The 22,059-nt window shown below is 46.3% G+C and overlaps 1 protein-coding gene across 2 annotated transcripts; it reads left to right on the forward strand.

Annotated features, from left to right (window-relative positions):
- The first annotated feature begins 692 nt into the window (after positions 1-692).
- ANAPC5 (anaphase promoting complex subunit 5) lies at positions 693-15,243 on the forward strand. 2 transcript variants are annotated; one of them, XM_074159609.1, is made up of 17 exons: positions 693-921; positions 1,026-1,105; positions 1,907-2,016; positions 2,421-2,616; positions 3,838-3,904; positions 5,561-5,662; positions 6,838-7,028; positions 7,967-8,048; positions 8,854-8,943; positions 9,815-9,996; positions 10,476-10,611; positions 10,848-10,922; positions 11,696-11,817; positions 12,973-13,080; positions 13,613-13,760; positions 14,352-14,514; positions 14,915-15,243. In XM_074159609.1, exons 1-17 carry the CDS (start codon positions 718-720, stop codon positions 15,127-15,129), a joined length of 2,271 nt encoding a protein of 756 aa, XP_074015710.1. In that variant the 5' UTR covers positions 693-717; the 3' UTR covers positions 15,130-15,243. The 2 variants fall into 2 exon arrangements, with proteins under 2 accessions (XP_074015710.1, XP_074015711.1); XM_074159610.1 differs by having other exon boundaries at positions 9,851-9,996.
- Positions 15,244-22,059: the final 6,816 nt, after the last annotated feature.

Below are 22,059 nucleotides of genomic sequence, written 5' to 3' on the forward strand. Positions count from 1 at the left end.
CGTGACGCCTTAATGAAGTACTGTAACAAATTATTGAGAAAATAAAAACTTATGCCTGGAAATATCTTGATTGCAATTAATTTGCCGTCTCTCCCCGTACATCCCGGCTGTGGAGAAGCGCCATGTCCTCGCTGAGCCATGGTGACCGGGCCTCCTCCGCGTGGCTCTCCTCACCGGGACATATGGCACTGACAATGCTGGAGGCGGTCACACCTTCCTCAGAGGGCTGTGGCACGTCCACGACGGGCTGTCCCCAAGACCTGATGGGGTCCCGGTTGGGGTGCTGGCCCCCTGAGCCGCCATCCGCTGTCCCCACGGGCTGTGGTGGGAGCAGCATGGAGGCCGGCGTCAATGAAGGAGATGTGACAACCCACTGGGCTGTGGGCCGTAACAGGCTGCGGCCAGCGCCCACAGACTCTGACCATAGCTCGCCACAGTCCACAGCCGGGCTGAAGGGCTGCGGCGCGGTGGCGGCTCGGCGGAGACCCGCAGCCGGGCCACCCTCCGCCCGCTGCTTTGCGGCAGGCGCCGCCCGGAACCTTCTCTTCCCGGAACGTCTCCTCAGGGCTCGGGCCGCCGGCCGGCCTCGCGGGGGCGGCGCACACCTCCACCTCTGATTGGCCACGGCGCGGCCCGCGTGATGGCGGCGACGGCGGCGATTGGCCGGCGGGCGAGGCGGGTTTCCCGGGCGGCCGGTGGCGGCCCGGTGGCGCCGCAATGGCGAGCGTGCACGAGAGCCTGTACTTCAACCCCATGATGACGAACGGCGTGGTGCACGCCAATGTCTTCGGCATCAAGGACTGGGTCACGCCCTACAAGATGGCGCTGCTCGTCCTCCTCAGCGAGCTGGGCCGCGCCGGCGCGCAGCTCGGCCTGCTGGAGCGGCGGCGGCTCAACCGGCTGCTGCTGCCGCTGCTGCAGGTCGGGGACGGGCCCAGGCCTGGGCCTGAAGGGGTGGGAGGGAGACGCCGAGGGGTTACTGGCGTTGCGGCCTGTCGCGACATGTCGCTCTCCTCCCTCCATAGGGCCCTGACATGCCGCTGTCGCGACTGCGCAAGGCCATCGAGGAGTCCTGCCCGCACCTGGCCAGCTCCGTGCACATCAGGTGGGCGCCGGGGCCGCGCCTCCCCTCCCCGCCCGCAGGGAGCCCTTAAAGCCGGTCACCGCCACCGGGGAGTGGGGGGAGCAGCTGCTGAGGGCCGGGGACCGGCGGCGGAAAGGGGCACGGAGCGAGCTGCGGCCAGACGGGTTCCCGTGGTGCTGGGAACCGTCTGCACCGTTCGGTTAACGCCTCCCGTCGTGTGGTCTCTGTGTTGGGAACGTGAAAACGCGGCCACTACAATCAGTGATGCTGTGGAAGATGATAAAGCATGCTCTGCGTTACCTATATCTACTCTGACATCTCCCAAGAAGTGCTCCGAAATGTGTAAATACTTAAATGTGTATAGTTAAAAAAGTACTTTTGGAGCAAAAAAGTACTTCTACGGTTTTCTGTGTTTTCATAAATAAGCTCTGACAGGCACACAAACCAAACGTGGAAGCCATCTGTTTTAAAGTGTCTGCGATACAGAAGATCTGTTTTGACATTAGCTAATGCGCTTAACAGCAACAGTATTAAAAATCAGTCTATTTGGGGTTCTTAATTGTTTTGCTAGAAGAACAGCAATCTAATTGTTCTCTATTAAAATAACTGTTTAAAGAGGGAGGAAAAAATCAAACCTGATTAGTATTTGGCTTATTAATAATACTTATTATGTTTTAATTTTGCTTGTGAGTATAAAAACCTGGGCCTAATGAATGAGCTACCACTTGGTTCTGTTTGTATTTACTCATCTATACCTGAAATAGAAGAGTATTTTATTTAATGTATACACCCTAAAAAATGCGGTTTTCTTTCCCTGTTTAGGTTAAAGCTTATGGCAGAAGGAGAATTGAAAGATATGGAACAATTTTTTGATGACCTTTCAGATTCATTTACAGGGACAGAGCCAGAAGTTCATAAAACAAGTGTAGTAGGTAACTACTTGTTATCCATAAATTATATTTGATGTGATGTCTATCATTGATGTAATTCACTCAGGATACAGCTTTTCTCTTCTTTTTGGGGCGGTGTAAAGATTGCGTAATATGATTTTTCTCTTGCTCAGATGTTTCATATTAACCAGTAATTTTGCATATCGTGCAGTTTTTACTGATTCTAACAGAGTTTTTCTGTGATCGAATAGTCTGTGAGATTTGCCACTAAATTAATACCAGATTTACACCTGCAAAACTGAGTTTTATCAATTGGAGGGCTGAGATGAGGCACTTAAACAAATTTAAATAATGCAATTTACGCTTCTGGTTATTATGAGTTCTAGTCTCCTCTCTGAAGCAGCAGCCTCGCAGACAGTTGTCATAATAGATGTTTTCCTTTGCAGGTCTGTTCCTGCGCCATATGATCTTGGCGTACAATAAGCTTTCTTTTAGTCAGGTCTATAAACTTTACACTGCCCTTCAGCAGTACTTTCAAAACGATGAGAAAAAGAATGGAATTGATGAGAATGACATGGAACTGACAAATACAGAGGAACTGGAGGGGAAAATGGAGAAAGAAGAACTTGATGTACCTTTAAGGTGATATATTATTATTAGAGTCTTTCCCACTTCTTAAAGAGAATTAGTCTTATTTGAGATTACCTTTGTACACTTCAGAAGAAACTTAAGCTTTGTCTAGCTCAAGATTCTACTCCTGTTAAACCTTCCAGACTCCACAAAAGCTCATCTAGACCCTGTGCATGTCCTATCAGTAACAACTTCAGCTGCGATACTGGGATGTAGCGTACTCTAATCTTGTATGTTTTTTAAAGCCTCATACATGCTGGCAGAGCTGGGTGGCCTCTCTGTTTCCTTGGTGCCACCATGTGGTAACTCTTGTAAATGGCAACAGTCCTGCTCAGTGTCTTGATAGAAGATGGCGGTACCCTGTTCTTATGGTCACTTAGGGAATCGCCAGCCACAGTGCCCTTCTGCACAGCCCACCGCTGAGTGGCTGCTCTGGTTGTGCTGGTGTGTGATGTGCAAAAGCTGTTGGAGAGGTCAATTCTGCTTCCAGCAAGGAAAGGTTGGTCGCTAAGGAGAAGTTAAGCTTAATGTTTTTGGTTTCTCTTTTTGTCCTTTCCCAAATAAAAGAGCTCACATTTATTTACATCAAAAATGAGAAGCAAATATTGAGACATTTCACCCGTTAAAGAGGTGCTCCACTGTAAGAGTAATCCTAAAAGCATTTTATGTATCCATATATTTAAAATGTACTTTGTAAACTCTCTTTATACAAACTCGTGCTAGTGTGTGCTCTGCTACAGCATGAGTCAGTTAGCAGCTTTGGGAGTCTGGCTGTATGCTGTAGCTGCTGTCTTTCCGTGGAATAAACTTCTGCTTGCTCTTGCTGAACAGCTCTCTTCTGGAGTGATGCGTGTGGCCAAGGTGCCAGTTCATTTCATTGTGACTATCTTTGGAAGAAAGGAAAAACAGAGCAAAGCCATTTGAATGTGTCAACCCCAAATCTTCTATCTGCTGTTTTTCTTTGGGTTTTCACCTCTATTTAGGGTGACATTCATATTGACCATGGTCTCTGCAGGTTGAAGATTACAGCTGATCCGTGTGAAATCATTCAGATCGCTAACTTTGATGTCATAGATTATATTTAAGTTTTTTCCTTTTAGTTTCCTTTCATCCTGTTGAGCTCCAATATCCCATAAAACTTTATAAAGCAAAAGTGTGGAATGTCTTAATAAAATGTGCTTCCTTGTATTTTATTTCATTGCCCTTGTTTCTAACTAGAGTGCTTCTTATCAGGGAAGAAGAGATATCTTGCAGTGGGCCTCTTTCCCAGAAACAAGCAGAGTATTTTCTTTCTCAGCAGGTATGTTAATTCTGAATAAAGTCAAGTAAATGATCCATAACATGAAAATTTCACTTTCAATTTTCTCCACATTGTCAGACATGATGTTTTCTTAGATCTGTTAAAGATTTGTTGATATCTTGCATGCAGTTGCTCAGCATGAGCACTTGGGGCTAAAAGTGGTTTATGTGGGCATGTACACCGTATGCTGGTATTTGGTTCTGAGAAGGTCACTTTCATTCTGACTACTCGCCTCAGATTTGGTATCATTGAAATGTACAGTTTTGTTGATTATTCCAGCTGGTAAATACAAAACAGCAGAAATACATGTGGGCATGAATGTCAGTAAATGTACTGCGTGCTTATAATTGCTTGCTAAAAAAAAAATAAAATGCATTTAAAATGTATATGAAACATTATGTATTACAAGTTCAACGTAACTTCTCAGTCCCATTAGGATCTTTACTGTTAGGGGTTGTTGAATCCAGTGGCAAGGCTCCTGCAGCTCCATGACCCCCAGTGCAGCCAGTGGTGAGGCTGAGCATGCTGTCTGTTACTCTGTTCCTCTTTCTGGCTGATGAGGATGAAGGTCCATTAGCATGAAATAGATACACGTCCGTGCTGGAGCTCTCTCCCTTTTGATTCCACCAGTAACTAGGCTTATATGCTCAGCTTATCAAGGAGCTGGCCCTGGGATTGTCTTTTCTCCAGTTGCCTCCAGCATGAAGACATGACACACATACAGATGCATCTCTCAGTTGACCCAAAGGCCCCACAGTCTCTCCATCAGTTGGCTTGGGACCTCCTTGTTGGCTTGGACCCACTTACACATGTACCCTCACTTCCTCCTATTGCTGGCACCATGGACACTTGGGCCTCTATGACCTGTGGTCCCCACTCCAGTTGCAGGCAGTGGTGCCACTCAGAGCCCTGTGATCCAGCTCCAGTTGTGGCACTTCAGCCTCCCTACACGCATGGAGAATAGGGAACCCCTAATCCAGCAGCAGAGTTAGAAATGGGGTTTAACGAGAAAACAAGGCAGACTGCAGTGATCTGGCGCAAGGTGTGGATTTTAACTGCAGTGACATGCTGTTATACTCTGGTTTTTAGCTGCTGTGATTTATGTAGAGCATGTTACCAGTGTGTGTAATTTTTTTCCCCTCCTTATTAGAGTATTATGGAGGAATCCTGATGTTTAGGAGGGTTCTGAAATTTGAAGTCTTTATTATTCACTCATGCTTATTCTAGTAACTAGATTATTTTTCTTTTTTATTCATTGATCTACTTGCTGAAGCAAACTATGGATTTACTTTTGTTTAATTTTCTGGTTTTTTTTTGTAGGAAGATACTAGTAATTCCAGTGAGCAATCTGTTGTATTAGTTCTTCAAAGGGAAACTTAAACAGAGTTCTTTTAAGTACTTTTAAACAGTCATTTGAATAAGCTTTTATTTTACTTAGTCTCTTTGATCTCTGGAAAGTGAATGCTATAATATAGAATAGAACAAAACTGCCACTGATGCTTCACCATCATAGTAAACTAGACAGAGGTGTTACAAAATCTTCTTTAATGTTCTCTCCAAGCAGATAACAAACTGACAAGCATGTAATCAAAATACATTTGTGACCCTCCACATTGAGTTACTTATCTTACTTTTACTTTGCAATTTTTATTCCAGGCTTCTTTATTAAAGAACGATGAAACAAAGGCTCTTACTCCAGCATCTTTACAAAAGGAATTGAACAACTTGTTAAAATTTAATCCAGACTTTGCTGAAGCAGTAAGTATCTTTTTCTTCATCCAAAATGGTTGTAAAGGGATTTCTTATCTCTAGGATGGGATTATTTGGGAGTAATTTATTCTATATTGAAATATAAGCAGATGATAAAAATGTGAGCAAGTTGCATGTAAATGTTTAGTAATTCAGACTGAAGCTCCTGAAGGTACAGAAACCTTAATTAGGCTGAGAACTTCACCACATGTCTAGCTTTACGCACAGATATAATCCTCTTAATTTTGGTGGAACTATGTAATTGCATTCTTGTTGAACTAGATCTAAAACTCATTTCTTTTTACACACATTTTCTTAAGACCTCATACTCCCCTAGTTTAAAAGTCACTATTAAGTGCAGAATCTATTGATTTTGCTTACTGATGTTCACTTTACTTCTGGTGCTTAATAACAATTTCTACTGAAAGCAATAGACAACTCCCGTTGAGAGCTGGTTCCAGAGCTGTGCTGTGAGCATTTGCCTTGTTCCTCAACAACTTATTCTTGAGCAAGTTCCATGAGCTGCCAGTCAACTCTCTTCTGCCTTACTTTCTAACTCTTCCTCCCAGTAGCCCTGGGCTGAGGCAGACAGGATTTTCCTTGCTCCCATTTGGAGACATATCCTTGAAAGTGCTGCCGTAGCAGAGGCTGGTCCTCACAACTCTGCATGTCATCTCTAATGTTCTGTTTGTCTGACGTAAAGGGTTTTCCTGCCCAGGTCTCGATGCCTGGAAGAAAATACATAGTTTTAGCATCTCCTTTCTACCTGCACAGTACTTGGAGGCGCTCGTGCTTCTGAGTATCTTCCTGAGTGCAGACACTGTGGGATTCACATCTCCATTCCCACTCTCACTTAGCACATAAATACAGGCATTCTACCTATGTAGAGGTCTCAGGCTGGGTGGGATAATTCTGACGGCCAGATCTTGGCCTGTGGAACACCAATTGGAAGATCTTGTTAGGGAAAACAACCGATTTTATCTAAGATTTACAGAAATTCTGCACAGGTAGTGTCAGTATCGCTGCAGCTTCTCATCAAGCATGTTCCTGACCATACAGTATTTCACAGTTGCACTTGTTAGGCAGCCTTTCTCAGTAAGATACATGATACATAGTAGTTATAAAACAAAAACTTTGTTTCAATAGTTATGCATAGTTAAAGCTGATTTTGCTTCGATTTTTAGCATTATTTAAGCTACTTAAATAGTCTCAGAGTGCAAGATGTCTTCAGTTCAACACACAGCCTCCTTCATTATTTTGACCGTTTAATTCTCACTGGAGCAGAAAGCAAAAGCAACGGGGATGAAGGTTACGGCCGGAGTCTGAGATATGCTGCTCTGAATCTGGCTGCACTGCACTGTCGGTTTGGCCATTAGTAAGTTAATATATTGTACTGCACCACTAAAATTCATCTTGTTGCATCTTGTAAGGGCTGATGGGTACACCTCCTGTTCATTCTGAAAATTGGCTCAGGAGAAGAAGGGTCTTTCTCTAATTTGATAACAGCTGTAGTTGGGTTGGAATTTTCTTGGAATCTTGATTCGGTGTGGTTTGGTTTTGTTTTGACATTTATTTGGTTTCCATAATAACTGAGCCATCTACAGCCTGGTAAGTGTTGACATTTGTCTGTGTCCGGCTGCAACTGTTTCCTAGGTTTTTAAGTTCTCAGTTGCTACATTGCCATGACCTCAGAAAGGTCAGCAGACATGAATGCCTATTTTCAGCTATATTCTCAAGAAAGTGTGGTTGGTTTTCTGTTAACGTACAAATCAACACAGAGCCGATGATCTGGAAAAAGAGTAATTAAAAAAAAACCAAACATCTGTGCTTTTTTAATATTAAAATGCCCTAGGGGTGGGGCATTTTATTTTGTTGATAAAGCTGGCTGGCTCATTTCCATGTATGGTTTGCATTTATTGACTGCTGCCTGGATGCATCATGTAAAAGGACTGGAGTTGGGAAGCACATCTGCAAAATGGAGAGCAACAACTTTTTCTACATGGACAGATACTTAATGTTGCCCCTGTTCAAACAATAACGTGGCACATTGGCATGCACGGGGTTTGAAAGCCCGCTTAGGGGTTACAGTTGCATTTCTGTAGTGGATTGCAGATGCTGTCCTGCTTATTACGCTCTAGAATATATTCCTGAAGTGCTAGGAGGAAAATACAGGCTTTCTCAGCAGTCTATTAAATCAGAGTTATCTTCTGAGTGCGATATGCATAATTTAGATCAATATTCCTCTGTATGGTAATGCTGTATGTTAAGCACTGTGGGAATACTAATATGTTCTCCCTTTCTGTTTGCCGATAGCCAACAGGCTGAACTGGCGCTTCAGGAAGCTATCCGAATTGCACAGGAGTCTAACGACCATGTTTGCTTGCAGCATTGCCTGGTAAGGTAGCTGTGTTGAAAGGGAGGTTAAGTCACCTTTGTCTCACCTGTTATCTGAGCCTTTGCTCAGTGAACTGTTACAGAACTGCTCTTACAGTAGTATCTCATCAAATGCTTCGGTAATTTAAATATGACTGTCCAGCAGATGGGTCACCCAGAGCAGCAAACTGTAGGGAGATCATGGGATGGTTTTGTTGCAGCTCAGGATTACTTTCTTAAACAGGAGTTGTGGTCCCAGAGTAATAAAATCTCAGTACTAAACTCCCAAGTTTAGTTTTATATGTTTTAAAGAGACAAAGTATTTAATAAACTTCCTCCTTACTGTCTGTTGGATTCTCAAAGAGTAATCAGCCTTCTTTTGAGCAAACAATAACGAGTAGGGAAAGACTTAGATTCCTCTGTATTTTGTTCAGCAATTAACATTGTTGGTATAATGAATTGGCATCAGTGGTATCAAACTCCTGAGATACTGCTTTCCACACTGATGGTGGGGTTTCTGTGCATTACTCTGAACCTCCAGCGTTGATTGCTCTCGAGCCAGTGTCCCAGCCCAGCTGCACTTGTGATACACTTTGCTGTGCAGCATTTCATAGAAGTTTCTTGAGTATCATATTAATTTTGAAGTGCTTTCTTTTTCCAGTGAGTTTTAGTGCATTGTTTTTTTTAATGTGGTTGGACTCGATGATCTCAAAGGTCCCTTCCAACCACTAAGATTCTGTGATTCTGTGCAAAAAGTAAGAGAAGTTAAAAGTGCTGCAGCCATTAGCTATTTGCAATGAGTTTTTAACTTTTTTTTTCCTTGCTAGAGCTGGTTGTACATCTTGGAGCAGAAGATATTCGATAGCTGTGTTCTGCTGGAGCACTCTGTAAACAAATCTTTACATTTTGGTTTGCCGGTAAGTCCATTTCATTTATCCTTAACTTTATTCTAGGACAAATGCATGTCATGAGGGGAGTGTGTGTGATAGGGTTTTGTGGCTGGTCTGTTCAAAATATGTAACTGAATTTAAACAAATCAATTTTAACACTCCAGAATTGCAAGGCTCACTGTTTTTCCTTCTAACTTGTTTGTTTTTCAGGCAGAAAATCTCCCTGGGAGATTTTCTGCCTGGCCCCGTGCACCATGTTGGCTTTAGGCCTGTAGCACAATGTGCTGGTGCTCAAGGGAGGTTCTCTTGCCTCCACCTTCCCTGAAACTCAGAGCTGATGCCTCTGGCAGGGCTTTGAACACAAGTTTACTTGCATGGCTCCGTCCCAGCTGTGAAATCTGGTGCAACAGCCCTCCCCTTAAATAGTTCTGTGCCCAAATCTGTTGGCTGTTAATGTTTAGTTCTGTCTTCCCCAAGATCTACAATCTCTTTGTTAAGAGAATTGTTCTAAAAAGAACTAAACTGCTGATATTGGGAGATGAGAGCAGACATGGCCACTTGGTGAGGAAGGGGAGGAAAGGCTCTGTGTTTTCACAGCTGTTTCGTCACTGGAGAAATCCAGGTACAAGTCCTGTCATCCTCTTTAAGACTTCTGTGTGTGGGAGTGGAAATTACCTTTCAAATCTAACAAAATGACATTCACATATGTGTGGGTGTGCATAAGTGGGTATTTAAAGAAATGCCTGGAGCAGTGTTCCTTTGTCTGTGCTGAATATCATCACATCTTTGTCTTTGGGATTTTTTTCCTAGTTTAGAACTTTTGCTCCGGTGTAATTTGCAAGCCCAGTGTGCTCTATTGTCTTTCAATGCTGTTGGTATTTTTTTGTCTTCTCCCCAGTATCTTGCTTCCCTGGGAATACAGTCCTTGGTTCAGCAAAGAGCTTTTGCAGGAAAGGCTGCCAACAAACTAATGGATGCCTTAAAAGATTCTGATCTGTTGCACTGGAAACACAGCTTGTCAGAGCTTATTGATATTAGTATAGCACAGAAGACTGCCATTTGGAGATTATACGGCCGCAGGTATTTTGTTTCTTTTGAACTCTTGGGTTAGCTCACTGTACTTGTTAGCACATAATGCATTTTGAGTTATTTATATAGGTGTAAAAAGTGACTCTGTCTCTCCAGTGCCCTAAAATAAAGCAATCAGACTGATTCAGTACAGGCTGAGTGCAATTATTTCCATTCTCTTGTGTTCCTTTAAAACTCATACTGGAGAAGAGATTGAGTTTCCATTTAGTAGTGGCAAGTAGTGCATAAATTGTTCCTGTGCCCCCATTTTCAGCATCTCTGTGCTTAGTCTGTGTGCAGCTTTTGCTGTGTAGTACTTGCTGTGCCTGCATAGTCCAGAGTTCCTGAAGAGCAGTTGTTCTACAAGTTTTCATTCTTCTTCGGGCCTCTGGCTTACCAGAAAATGTAGAGTGTTGTCATAACAAGACCATACATTAAAAATGGTGGTGGTTTGTTGCTTGAAAGCTAAAAGACTGTTTCTCTTGCATAAGCACCATGGCACTTCAACAAGCCCAAACATTGCTGAGCATGAACAGTCTGGAGGCTGTGAATGTGGGCGTTCAACAGAATAACACCGAGTCCTTCGCAGTGGTGTTGTGTCACCTGGCTGAGCTACATGCGGAGCAGGTGAGTTGTGTGGCTACTGGCAGAAATGGCATTTGGGCGAGAGGACGCGTGGGTGTTATTGACGGGGAGTGCGAGACTCGACTCCTGTTTTGTTCTGCCTTCAGCGTCTGCATTGGGGGTGAAGAATATACAGGGTTTTCGCTTGGCAAGTTCTTTCCGTGAAGGTTGTGTTGAAGTCACGGGGAGCGGTGCCTGCCCCAGCGTACGTTAATCAGAGTGCTGTTTCTGTGTTACAGGGATACTTTGCAGCTGCTTCTGAAATATTGAAACACCTAAAGGAAAGATTCCCTCCCAATAGTCAGCATGCGCAGGTAGAATATTTATAGTTTAGCCTGTAAATTATGTAACTATGATACAATAGGATCTGAATTCCATTGCAGCTGAATTCTTTCCTCTCTGTGCCTTGGGCTATACCTTTGCTAATTTCACTTGGCTCGTCACCTCACAGAAAGCTGTTCGACATAAACTTTTCTACAAAAAGCATGAAAAAGGTGCCTCTGTTACCTTAAGACTGCAGAGACATTTATCTCACCATAGCCTCCTAAGAAAAAGCTGTTTAAATAGAAATGTTGTTGATCGAGGAATATACGTCTCCTTCATGAGCATGTATAGGGATTAAATGCAAAATGCATTGATTTGGAGCTTCGAAGTTCTGTTTAATTAGTGCTACTTATTTTGATATACTACAGTCCAGAAATAACTGAAAGAATAGGCTGGGTTTTGTGTGACTGGGAAACATATTAACACATGAGTCTGTAAGATTGTGTTTAGATTGAAGTGTTCAAGATTGCATTAAATATCATTTGGTCCTTTTAGCTACAGAACAAGTCTACTGTTTCAAAGCTTTAGTAGTGATTTAAAAGAGGTTTTTTACTTAAAATGCAGTCAAATAGGTGAGCTTTGATATTGAAACATTAATCCAGACCTGAGCATTTCTGTTGAGGACAGTAATTTAGTTAATCCAGTAATTGAACAGTGGAGTTAGTTGTGTCTAGACATAAATATCCACAGGGGAAAATAAAAATAAAAAAATAAATGAGCAGGCACAGCTTCTAAAACTTGTTCCCGGATGTTCTTTGTTTAGCTTTGGATGCTGTTTGACCAGAAAATACAGTTTGAGAGAGCCATGAATGATGGCAGATATCATATAGCAGACTCTCTTGTAGCAGGAATTACAGCACTTAATAGCATCGAAGGCGTATACAGGTAAGAGATCGTGAATCCGCATACACTTGCAGGTGTGTCCCGTGAAGAGAATGAAAGATTTAGCAGAATGATTGCTGGCAGTCACATGTGCTTACATGTTCTTCCCATTCCAGAACTAATCACGCTCGTGTTGTCCAACCTGTAGTGCTTATTCCATTAGAGTACGTCCTGCAATAATTGTTTCTAGTTGTTTCTCTGGGCATTTTAAGAACTGGAATAGCACTGCTGAAGTTGGTGTTATTCTAGAGCTGTAGATCTGTTGTGAGAATACAAAATACTTCTTCAAAAGCTGCCGTGGTAACTACTCCAACCTAAGCACAATGCAGAATTTTATGTCAAATAGCTGGGGATCTCAGGCCTAGTCTCAGCTCTGCTACGGAAGAGCTTCGTCTGTGTCCTGGTTTCTACACCTACAAAATGGGACAATAGGGTTTTTCTCTCATCTCAACATCATTTTGTTTCTAAATGGAAATGACGTGTTAGAAATAGGTAGGGTTAAAAATTGTTATTTGGTGAGTATGAAAAACAACTTACTGTTAAAAGCAATTTCTGGTTGATTTTCAATGAGGCAAAACACTTAAAAACATAGGCAGTGCCAGTAAGCCGGAAGAGCAGTATTCAAGCTGTGGGACCTGATGCTTGTCCTTCTGGAATTGGACTGTTTGCGATTTCCCTGATCTTTAAATGGTGTATGGGATTGGGGTGTTTTTATGCATCCCCTACTGCTGTGTATTTGTTTCTTATTTCCCCATTCTTGCTCTTTCCATGTTGCTCCAAATCCTTGCTAGTGCAAGTCGATTTTAGCTGCTTTACCTCATACCTGTTTTTCTTACAAATAATTACTTGTGCTTTCTAGCTTGCATGCCCTCCCACTTCTGTTGCCTGTTTGGCCTTTGTTTTTTGGCAATGCCTGTTTTCTATTTAAAAGTGTTTTATGAGTTTGATCCTTTCTGCCTGTGAGTTGTCCAGCTGGAATCAGAGGTATCTGACTTTCTCACATATATATAGCAGGCACACGCTTTGTCAGAATGCCTTTCTGCAGTTGCAGGAAACAGAAGTCACAAAATAGAGACCGGTTTTACTGTGTTTTGAAGAGCAGAATTGTATCTAAAATATAAAAATACAATCAGTGATGTTTTCTTTCTACCACGGCAGAAAAGCCATTGTATTGAAAGCCCAAAATCAAATGTCAGAGGCACACAAACTTTTGCAGAAATTGTTGATCCACTGCCAGAAAATAAAGAACACTGAGATGGTGATTAGGTAAGAATGTTTCATTTTCAGAGTATTAAAGACACTTTGCAGTGATTAGAATCAGCCATTTCAATTTGTTTGTGTTCAGACTTCACTAGTCTTCAGATCACCTACTGTGATTTGGAGATTACAAAATAATTTCATTTAATAATCATAGTATGGAGGAATGGAATCCTCAATATATTGTGGAATGGAAACCTAGTCATTTTTCATATGTAAACTAAAAGGTAGTAAACTTATTTTAAAGTTTCAGGAAGACTTGCAGAAGAAGGAAACGCCGCATCCAAAATAAATAGGAAGTAGAAATGTATGTGTGTAGCCATTCCTTTGTGCTAACCTTCAGAGTAGTTACACTGTTATTTAACCTTTTCTATGTTGGTAGCAGCTCCTCTTAAGGGTGTAATTGAAGTTTATTGTGTATGCAGTAATGTAATTCATAATAAAATCAATACCATTATGGATGGAATAGTTGTTCAGGAAACAGGTGGACGTTTTTCATCAAAAGAAAATACTTCTAGTTCTTTCCCCCTGTTTTGGGTAGCGTACTGCTGTCGATAGCAGAGCTCTACTGGAGATCTTCGTGTCATACCATAGCGCTGCCTGTCCTGCTGCAGGCTCTCGCCCTCTCTCGGGAATACAGCCTACAGTACTTGGCTTCCAAAACTGTGCTGAACTTGGCTTTCTCCCAGGTATGTCTGATGTGTGTTTTCACAGGGCTGTGGGGCAACATTTATTCTGGGGATGTGGATACTGTTTTTACTCCTGTGAGATTTAAGAACGCAACCTTGTTGGAATCAAATTAATGTATTCTAAATGTAAAATCTTTGGAGGAAGTTAATAAAAGTTGAGTTTCATGTGTGTCACTAAGATGTGTAGTTATTGCATATAATTAAGTAGACAAGCATAAATTGGCCTGCCTCAATTTCTTCAGCTGTTATTTTTTCTGCTAGTATTTAGGCTTTCTAGTAGCACAGTTTGGCATGTGTTTGAATTACAAATAACGCTTGTAATGGAGTCCAGTTATATTGTTTATTCTGAGCTGGCAGAGATGTGGTTGTCAGCGCTGACTGCGCTGGAGAAGCCATGCCTAATCATTTCAGAGAGCACTCGTTTCTACTAATAAGTTTTGATTTAAAAGAAGATTGTGGGGGAAAAATTTACATCCTTGTCTGTAGTGCATTGCGTTATTAGAAGCAGACGTGGTTTATGTTGGTCTTCTGAGAAGAAGCTGCTCGTACCAGTGGATTCCAGTATTAGACCAACAAGTATTTCTCTTTCAGCTGATCCTTGGCATTCCTGAACAAGCCCTGAATATTCTGCAGACGGCAATAGAACCTGTCTTGGCCCACGGAGCTGTCCTGGACAAAGGCTGTGCCATGTTCTTGGTGGCCAAATGTCAGGTGGCTTCTGCAGCTTCCTACACTCCACAGAAGAAGATTGAAGGTAGCGTGAAGAGTGATTCTCCTCACTGACACTGCTCAGAAGTTGAGAAGGGCAAAGCGGCGTATATATTGGAGTCCTGCTACACGATCCCTGTTAAAAAAAGTCTAAATGATACAGCAGAGCGTGTTACCTAATTATTGGAAAGAAAATCAGTTTGGAATTGGTTATTCAGCAGACGCGGTGTTTGTAACGGATTCTTGTTTATCTGCGTACTTGCACACCCATGTTTTGCAGCAAAGGCTGAATAACAGAAACTAGCTGAAAGACCATGTTGCTAAGACACAAATTGTTTTGAAAAGCTGAGGAATTTATAATTGGGCTCCTTAGAACTGAGCTGTATTGCTTGAAGTTGTTATTGTGATACTATCTTAAATAGGACTGTCCCCCTTTTTTTCCGCAGCTTTGGAATCTGCTATCTTGAATCTCAATGAAGCCAAGACTTACTTTGCCAAAGTGGACTGCAAAGAGCAGCTCCGAGATGTTCTCTACTTCCAAGCCCGGCTCTTCCACACCCTAGGCAAGACCCAGGAAAGGAACAAATGTGCCATGTTGTTCCGTCAGTTGCACCAGGAATTGCCGGCACACGGTGTCCCCTTAATCAATGCCTTCAAGTGATGCATTTAAAGATGAGATTTGTTTGTTTTCCTGGTTTTTTTTACAAATGTCTTTTTATTATATTCAGTCAGCCGTGTTTCAAAATAACCGCCAATAAATCATGGTCTTCTGTTGAACAAACTTGCGTTTTGTTTGTAATAACTTAAGGGAAAACATAGGTTTCCACCCATTTCACTTTTATTATGTATTTGGAATTAAGAATCAGAATTGAATGGGGGAAAAAACAGAAAATACTCTTTTGACTGCATTATAAACAGGCTGAGGGGAGTAGCACAGTCACGATGAAAAAATATCTGCTCTTAGTAGTGACATTTTCAGAATCAATGCTGGCTTTATGAACACTGGGGTACAAAAAATAGTGGAAAATATAAGCAAAGCTCCTTTGTGCTCATTTTAAGTGGCAAAGAATAGGGAGTCTCATTTAAAACATGTCCTTGCGTTTAACCTGTCTCCAGTCGCTGTTTACTTTGTAGAAACAGATGGTGCTGGCAGAAGGGAAAAAAACAGGATTCAGTCGGAGAGGTCTAATGGTGCAAAGTCCTGGCATTGTTGTCACACGTGTCCTTGTGCAAAGAGTGGCTGAGGAAAGTGGAATCGGCTGAACAAAAGCCCCGGCTCAGCTGAAGGGTTTTTATCGTATGAGTTCTCCCATAGGTGCTGGGTGTAATTGACCTGCTCTGGTTTCACAGGTGAATAAATGGAGATCACAACTGACTCAATATCCAATACGCTGCCGTTGACTTCTAGCAATTAGATCCTTGTTTTGGGAGAAAATTTCGTTTCAGATGCCGTGCGGGATTTCAAGGCACGTGGGGTCACCCTTTCGCGAGTGTCAACCTTTCGTGGGTGACCCTTGGGGACGGGGCTGCCAGCCCTGTCATCTTGTGATGATATAAAAGCTGAACATCGTTAGTGTAAACACTTGGAGAGACCCTGCCAGGAAGCGCTAGATTAAACTGTGGCATTGTTAGCGACAGGAAAGCACGAGCAGACCTAAACCTGGCTCTGCTGGAGCCCTGCCAGGGGAGGCAGGAAGAGAGAAGCTCTAAGATGTGGTTGGAATGAGGGTTAGTCCAGTGCTACTTTATGCATCTCCTTAATTAGCGCTGGCAGATAATCCGTGCCTACCTTTAAAAGGACGGCTGGATTTCTAACAGTGAAAAGTAACCTAGGTTGCCACGTGGGCTTCACGGGAGCACTGGTTTTGGTGGCTCGCTCCCTCTCAGCTATGTTATCAGAGCTCCGTTAATCAGCGCTGAGGAGTCCAATCCATAAAAACGTTTGGAGAACCTACTATTTTACAGTCAGTGCATAAACTTGATTTCTAGAGTGGTTCCCAAGATCCTGGTCAAAATAGCAGCATTTATCCATGAAGCTTGCATGGAAGCGCGGTTCTGCTCCGGGGAGCTCTACAATGCCGAAGCGGTGACCGCAAATGGGTCTCAAAGCAAAATGAGGAAGAGGGTTTGTACCAGCCGTGGCGTTCGCATCTGCTGGAGGCTGAAGCTGTTGCTCCTTATTGAAGAAGAGACGACTGGAAAACTGCAGGTGAGCTCAGCACAAGAGTGGTGCTTGATGGGAACGTGCTCCATGAGAAAAATCCAAATAATTAGCATGGAGAAAGCACGGGAGATGTTTAGAAAGGGCTGGTGCCAGCCGGGGAGTTCAAGGCCGTGCCCATGTGGCAGCGTTGCCCCCGTCCCAGCGCTGCAGAGCTGCAACCTGAGCGGGAGCTGTGCTGGGTGGCGGCGGTGGCCTGGTGGTGGCTGCTGTGACATTTCCGAACAACTGGTTTCTGAAACCCCCTTTAGGTGACGATTTCGGAAGCGTTGGCCAACCGCTTCGCCAAGGTCCAGGGGAGCTGATGCAGGTAACCCAATTTGGACCCACGCTGGAAATTCTGTGTTTGCCCCAGGGCAGAGGGGAGGAAGCCCCGGCCGAGCGGCGGGAGGAGGCTGCGGTTGGCGTCCCTGCGGTACGCGGGGTGCGGAGGAGCGGGACCGGCCGGGGTCCCCCGGCTGCATCCCGCGGCTGCGCTGCGAGGTAAGGCGGGGCCGCGCAGCCCGCGGCCGGAGGGGGAAATAAAAAGATTTAAAAAAAAAATTAAAATATTAAAAAAAACGAAAACAAAAACAACCCCAAAGAACGGTTTATGGGGGTGGGTGGGTAGGATGCAGCTGCCCGGGGGGAAACCTCCCCTTCCCCGGGGCGGAGCGGGGCCTCCCTCCCTCCTTCCATCTCTCCTCCCTCCCTCCCTCCCTCTCTCCCTCCCTCGCTGCCGCCGCCGGAGCGGAACCGAAAGCGAAGGCGGCGCCGGGCGGCCCCGCTCCGGCCCCGCGGGCAGCGCAGCGCAGCGCGGCGGCGGCTCCGGGCGCTCCGGGGGTCGCTCCCTTCCGCCGGTGGAGCGGCGCGTCCCGCCAGGTCGGTGGCTGAGGGAGCGGGCGGGGAGGCCGGGCGGGCCCGGCCGGGGGATGCGCCGGCGGCTGCGGAGACAAAGCCGCGCCCGGAGGGACCGGCGGCGGCGGGCGTGGGCGGCCGGGACCGGGGATGCCCTCCGAGCAGAAAAGGGCATCTCCTCCAAACCGGGCTTTCCCGTGGGGCTCGCAGCCCGGCCTGTGCGGGTATTTTGGCCATGAGGGATCGGCGCTGTCATTTCCCCATCCCGTTTGGAGGAGCCGCGCCGTGGCCGCCCGGGCCCGGCAGGCATCCCGTTCCCGCTCGCCTTCGGCCACCCACCAGCCCCGGGCGTGTGCCGGTGATACCCGATGGGCTGGCAGCACCCCAGGCTCGGGGACGTGACGGGGTGGTGGCCGTCCCCACCACACCAGGCGTCCCGCAGTCCCCGTGGGGCTCCTGCTCAGGGAGGTGAGGTTTCGGAGCAGGGGGACAGGGGAGAGTTAGGCTGTGGGGTTGGGGAAAGGAGGGGATTTTTAAGGTCAAGCGAGGGCCAGGAGACGATGGAGGGGATGGAGTTGGTGGAGCGATTGTATACAGGGGACAGGTCTCGGGAGAAGCCACAGGTTGGGTTGCTGCGAGGGACTGAGCGTGGTTAGGAGGTGGGAGACGGCCCTGCGGCCACGTGCAAGGCACAGAGCATCGGGAGCAGGGAGGTAACAGTAAAGACCAAAAGTAATGGTGGGATGACCGCAGGAAGCTGGTGCGGTGGAGCTGTGGGCTGACTACGAGGCTGTGTGATGCTGCAGGAGCAGAAACCATCCTTGGGGACAGGACCAGATCCTTTGGGGCCAAGGGGACCATGCTGGGGACAGGACGTGTGGTGACTGTGGGTGCTGGAGCTGCCTTCATGGCCCCCAACCAGAGAGGCAGCCCCTCTCCTGGGGGAAGGAGCCCCATCCCTTTCCCGGCCCCTCTCCATGAGCACTTTGGTTTGGGAAAAACGCCCAAGAAAACCTGAGTGGTGTCTGATCGACCAGCGCCATTCCAGGGCAGGCGGCTGTTATCAGATTGGGGCAGTAATTTGGAGGAGGCTTTGCTTTCAACTCTGCCCTAATGTCTTTTAAGTGGTGTTCAGAAAGAGCAGAGCTGCTCTCATTTCCTCTCTCTTGGCCATCGTGGGCTGGAGCTGTCGTTTCCAGGAGAGCCAGGAGCCACTTGGCAGCGCTGGACAAAGGTGATGGTGGTGCCCTGAGCTCATCCCGGCCTGTGCTCTACACCGTGTCTGGAGCTTACACTCTTTGTTTTGGAATGCTCATTATATATTGCTTAAGCAGTATTAGGCAGTATCATCAAGATTATAAAAAATCTTGGTAAAGATGTTTTTTGACTCCTGTTGAAACCTGCCACTGGGTTTGGTGCCATTGCAATGCTACCAGCCCGGCTTTGCATTTTTTCCCCATTTTTTTCCCCCCTGTATTGGATGGGCCAGGCAGTGTAGGAGGCTCTTCCTTTCACCCTGGGGGCAATGAAAAGCTTTGCATTTTTTCCCCATTTTTTTCCCCCCTGTATTGGATGGGCCAGGCAGTGCAGGAGGCTCTTCCGTTCACCCTGGGGGCAATGAAAAGCTTTGCTTGGGCACGGGGACCGAGCGTAGACGGGAACTGGATGCCTGTTTCCAGTATCTCGTTATTTTGGGTGTCCTCTGACTTCTAGAGAAGCCGCTGAGAGATTTTTTTCCATTAAAAGTCAGGCGGGGATGCATATGGTCTTTGTATACTACAGTGACTAATATATTTCTGGCAAGGTCTGCGCTCGCCCGAAGGAAGGGAAACTGTGATCGATGCCCCCGTTGCTGCAGATGACACTGCTCTTGGCACTGGCACTTCCACCGCTGACCAGGGAAAACAAAATAGCCACTGGACTCTGCCCAGCGAGAGCCGATAACTGCCCCACACGCTGGCCCCAGTTAACTTTTAACTGCAGACCTTTGGTGTAGCAGGGGGAGGATCCTCTGCGAGTAAAGTCTGCCTTGGTTTAGGTGTTTTGTGTTCAATTTTTGTTATGAACAGCTTTTTTTTTGCAGTGCATGAGCTGACCCCCATGGAAGGATGGGTGCAGGTGTTGCTGCCGTAGCTGCCACCAAGTCTTACTCCCTTGTCGAGGGTCTGACCCCGACAGAGCGTCTGGCCTTGCCAGAGGGAAGCGTGTTGGGGGGAAAGGCGAGTGCATGGCAGCTGGCGGGAGCCAGGGGTACCATCCCATCGCCTGCCCTGCACCTGGGTATAGAAGCAGCTCCAGGGAGGGAAGGAAGGATGGGCCAATGCATCCGTACGCTGAGATTTAAATCTGCGCAGCCAGTGCTGGCTACAGGGTGTCATCCTCTGCGCCCCCAGAATCAGTTGACGTGTTCCCATCCGGAGGCGGCCGCATCCCGGCGGGGACCAGGCAGGGACCACACGCTCACAGCAGAGCTGGGGTGGCGGGAGGGGGCCGTAAAAATCACTTCCCCCTCGCGAGGGCCGATTTCACTCCCATTTGTTTCCGCTAAAGCCACGTGGATGCTGAGCGAGAGGGAGAGTCGCTGCCAGGGTTTCACAGACCTCTTTTCATTTTAATATCCCTCTCCTTGCTGAATTAGATGTGAGACTGATTGCTTCGATAATCCTGCCGCAGCCGCTATGGGTTATATATGGATTGCAGCCAAAAGCTGTGCCGATAAATCATTCCTATACACCAGGCTGTTACATTTCCTGAGGATTTTGTGGGCATGTGCTGCTCCCTTTTACATAAGGATCTGCTGGAGTTTATACCAGAATCTGCCGCTTTTCTCTGGGAAAGGATCCGGGTGGGTTGGTGAAGCCAGAGCCCCTGGGCTATACTTCCCCTTTTTGGGTTTATTCCCCCCATTCCAGCTCTTTTGGTTTTCCCTTTGGCTGGAAATACGACTGTTCTCAGCCTCCTTGTGTGCTTATTCAGGAGAACCGACTGTGTTATCATTAGTGGTTATCCCATATCCTGTGGGGTTGTGTTCAATAGCGGGATCCCACTTTTGGGTTTCTTTCGGGGAAAGTATCATCTCACAGGGCAATTTCTGCAAAACCCCATGCTCAGCCCCTTTGCACACATTCAGTAGGAAAAACCCCTCTGATTTTCCACCCTAGCTGATGTTACGATGGTGCTTGGATGACTTTTAGCCTGTTTACGGAGCCTGGGGAAGCCTGCTTCAATTAATCAGCTTTGATATGTTTATCCTGGTCAAGCCAATTAACTCCCGCCGGCCAGGGCGTGCTCTTCTCTCAAGTGTGGTGGAAACTTCATCACTCAATTTTGCTCTAGCCCGGCAAAGTTTAGCACGAACCTTTGGAAATTCAGATGCAGGTGATGCTCTTGGGGCAGGATGGGATGCCCAGCTGTGCTGTGCCGCCATCAGGGACTGGTGCCGTGGCTGGCGACGCTCCTGGGGTGGCTTCATCCCGGGGCCGCCCCGATGAGCTGCCTTTTTTGGTGCGGCCGCGGTGCACGGTGAGGGGAGAGGGCACAGCGTTCGGGATCAGCTCCGGCTTCGGGGGACGGCTATTTATATGTGCCCGCTGGCGGGGTGCCCAAAGCAAGCCAGGCAAATGGCAACCGGCCTCGAGATGCATCCCCGCGGGTTCAGGACGAATCGGGGCGGGGGGGGTGGGGGGGAGCTGCCCGTTTATTTGAATCCATTTTGGGAGTGCATTAAAACACGCTGCCGTGGCTGCCAGCAGCACTGGGAGGTGGGGGGAGTGAGTTTTACAGCCACGATGCCCAAGACATGGAGCCCCGGCTTGGCTTGGCTGATGACTCCTGGCTCTGTTGCCCAGCAAAGTCCCAGCCGGGAGCGGATTCAGCCCCGTGAAACGCGGCGTTTCTGAAATAGTTTGTCCTTGTTGCTGTTCGTCGGCTTATTTATAGCCTTCGCATCCCCTGCGCTTCTCTGCGCCTCGAAGCAGCAAGCGGCGCTGGGTCAGCTTTAGCTCCGGGCTGATCCCGCTCGGGTAAAAAAAAGCTCCGGTTTATAGATTTGCGTTGAAAACAGCAATTAGGCCATTGTGAAGCCTCGAGGAAGGGGGAGAGGATTTGATTTCTGTACTTGACCCGTAATTTCTGCCGGGCTGATTCAGAGCGGTTGTGCTGTGGGTGCAGCACGGAAACTTCAATGGAGATGAGTGGAGCTAATTTTAACCGGCCGCCTCGTCGAGGTGTGGGAACCAGGCAGAAAACCGCCTCAAACCTTGTTCCTGCTTCTGGGCTGTTTGTTTCGGGATACTTTTTTTTTTCGCTTGCTTCTGCAGCAGCTCATTAACCTAGAAATTAAAAACGGCATCGGTGTCGTGGCAGGGAAGAGCGACGGTTTACAACCAACCATTGAACTGCCCTGACTGCTGCGGGGCACCCAGAATGTGTGAATTACATCATTTTCTCCCCTTTTAAAATTATTATTTAATTATATATGTATACATATTTTTACATCTTTGTTGCTAACAATTGTTTTCTCATTTATCCCAA

Source organism: Numenius arquata, chromosome 16, assembly GCF_964106895.1.
Source record: "Numenius arquata chromosome 16, bNumArq3.hap1.1, whole genome shotgun sequence".
NCBI lineage: Eukaryota > Metazoa > Chordata > Aves > Charadriiformes > Scolopacidae > Numenius > Numenius arquata.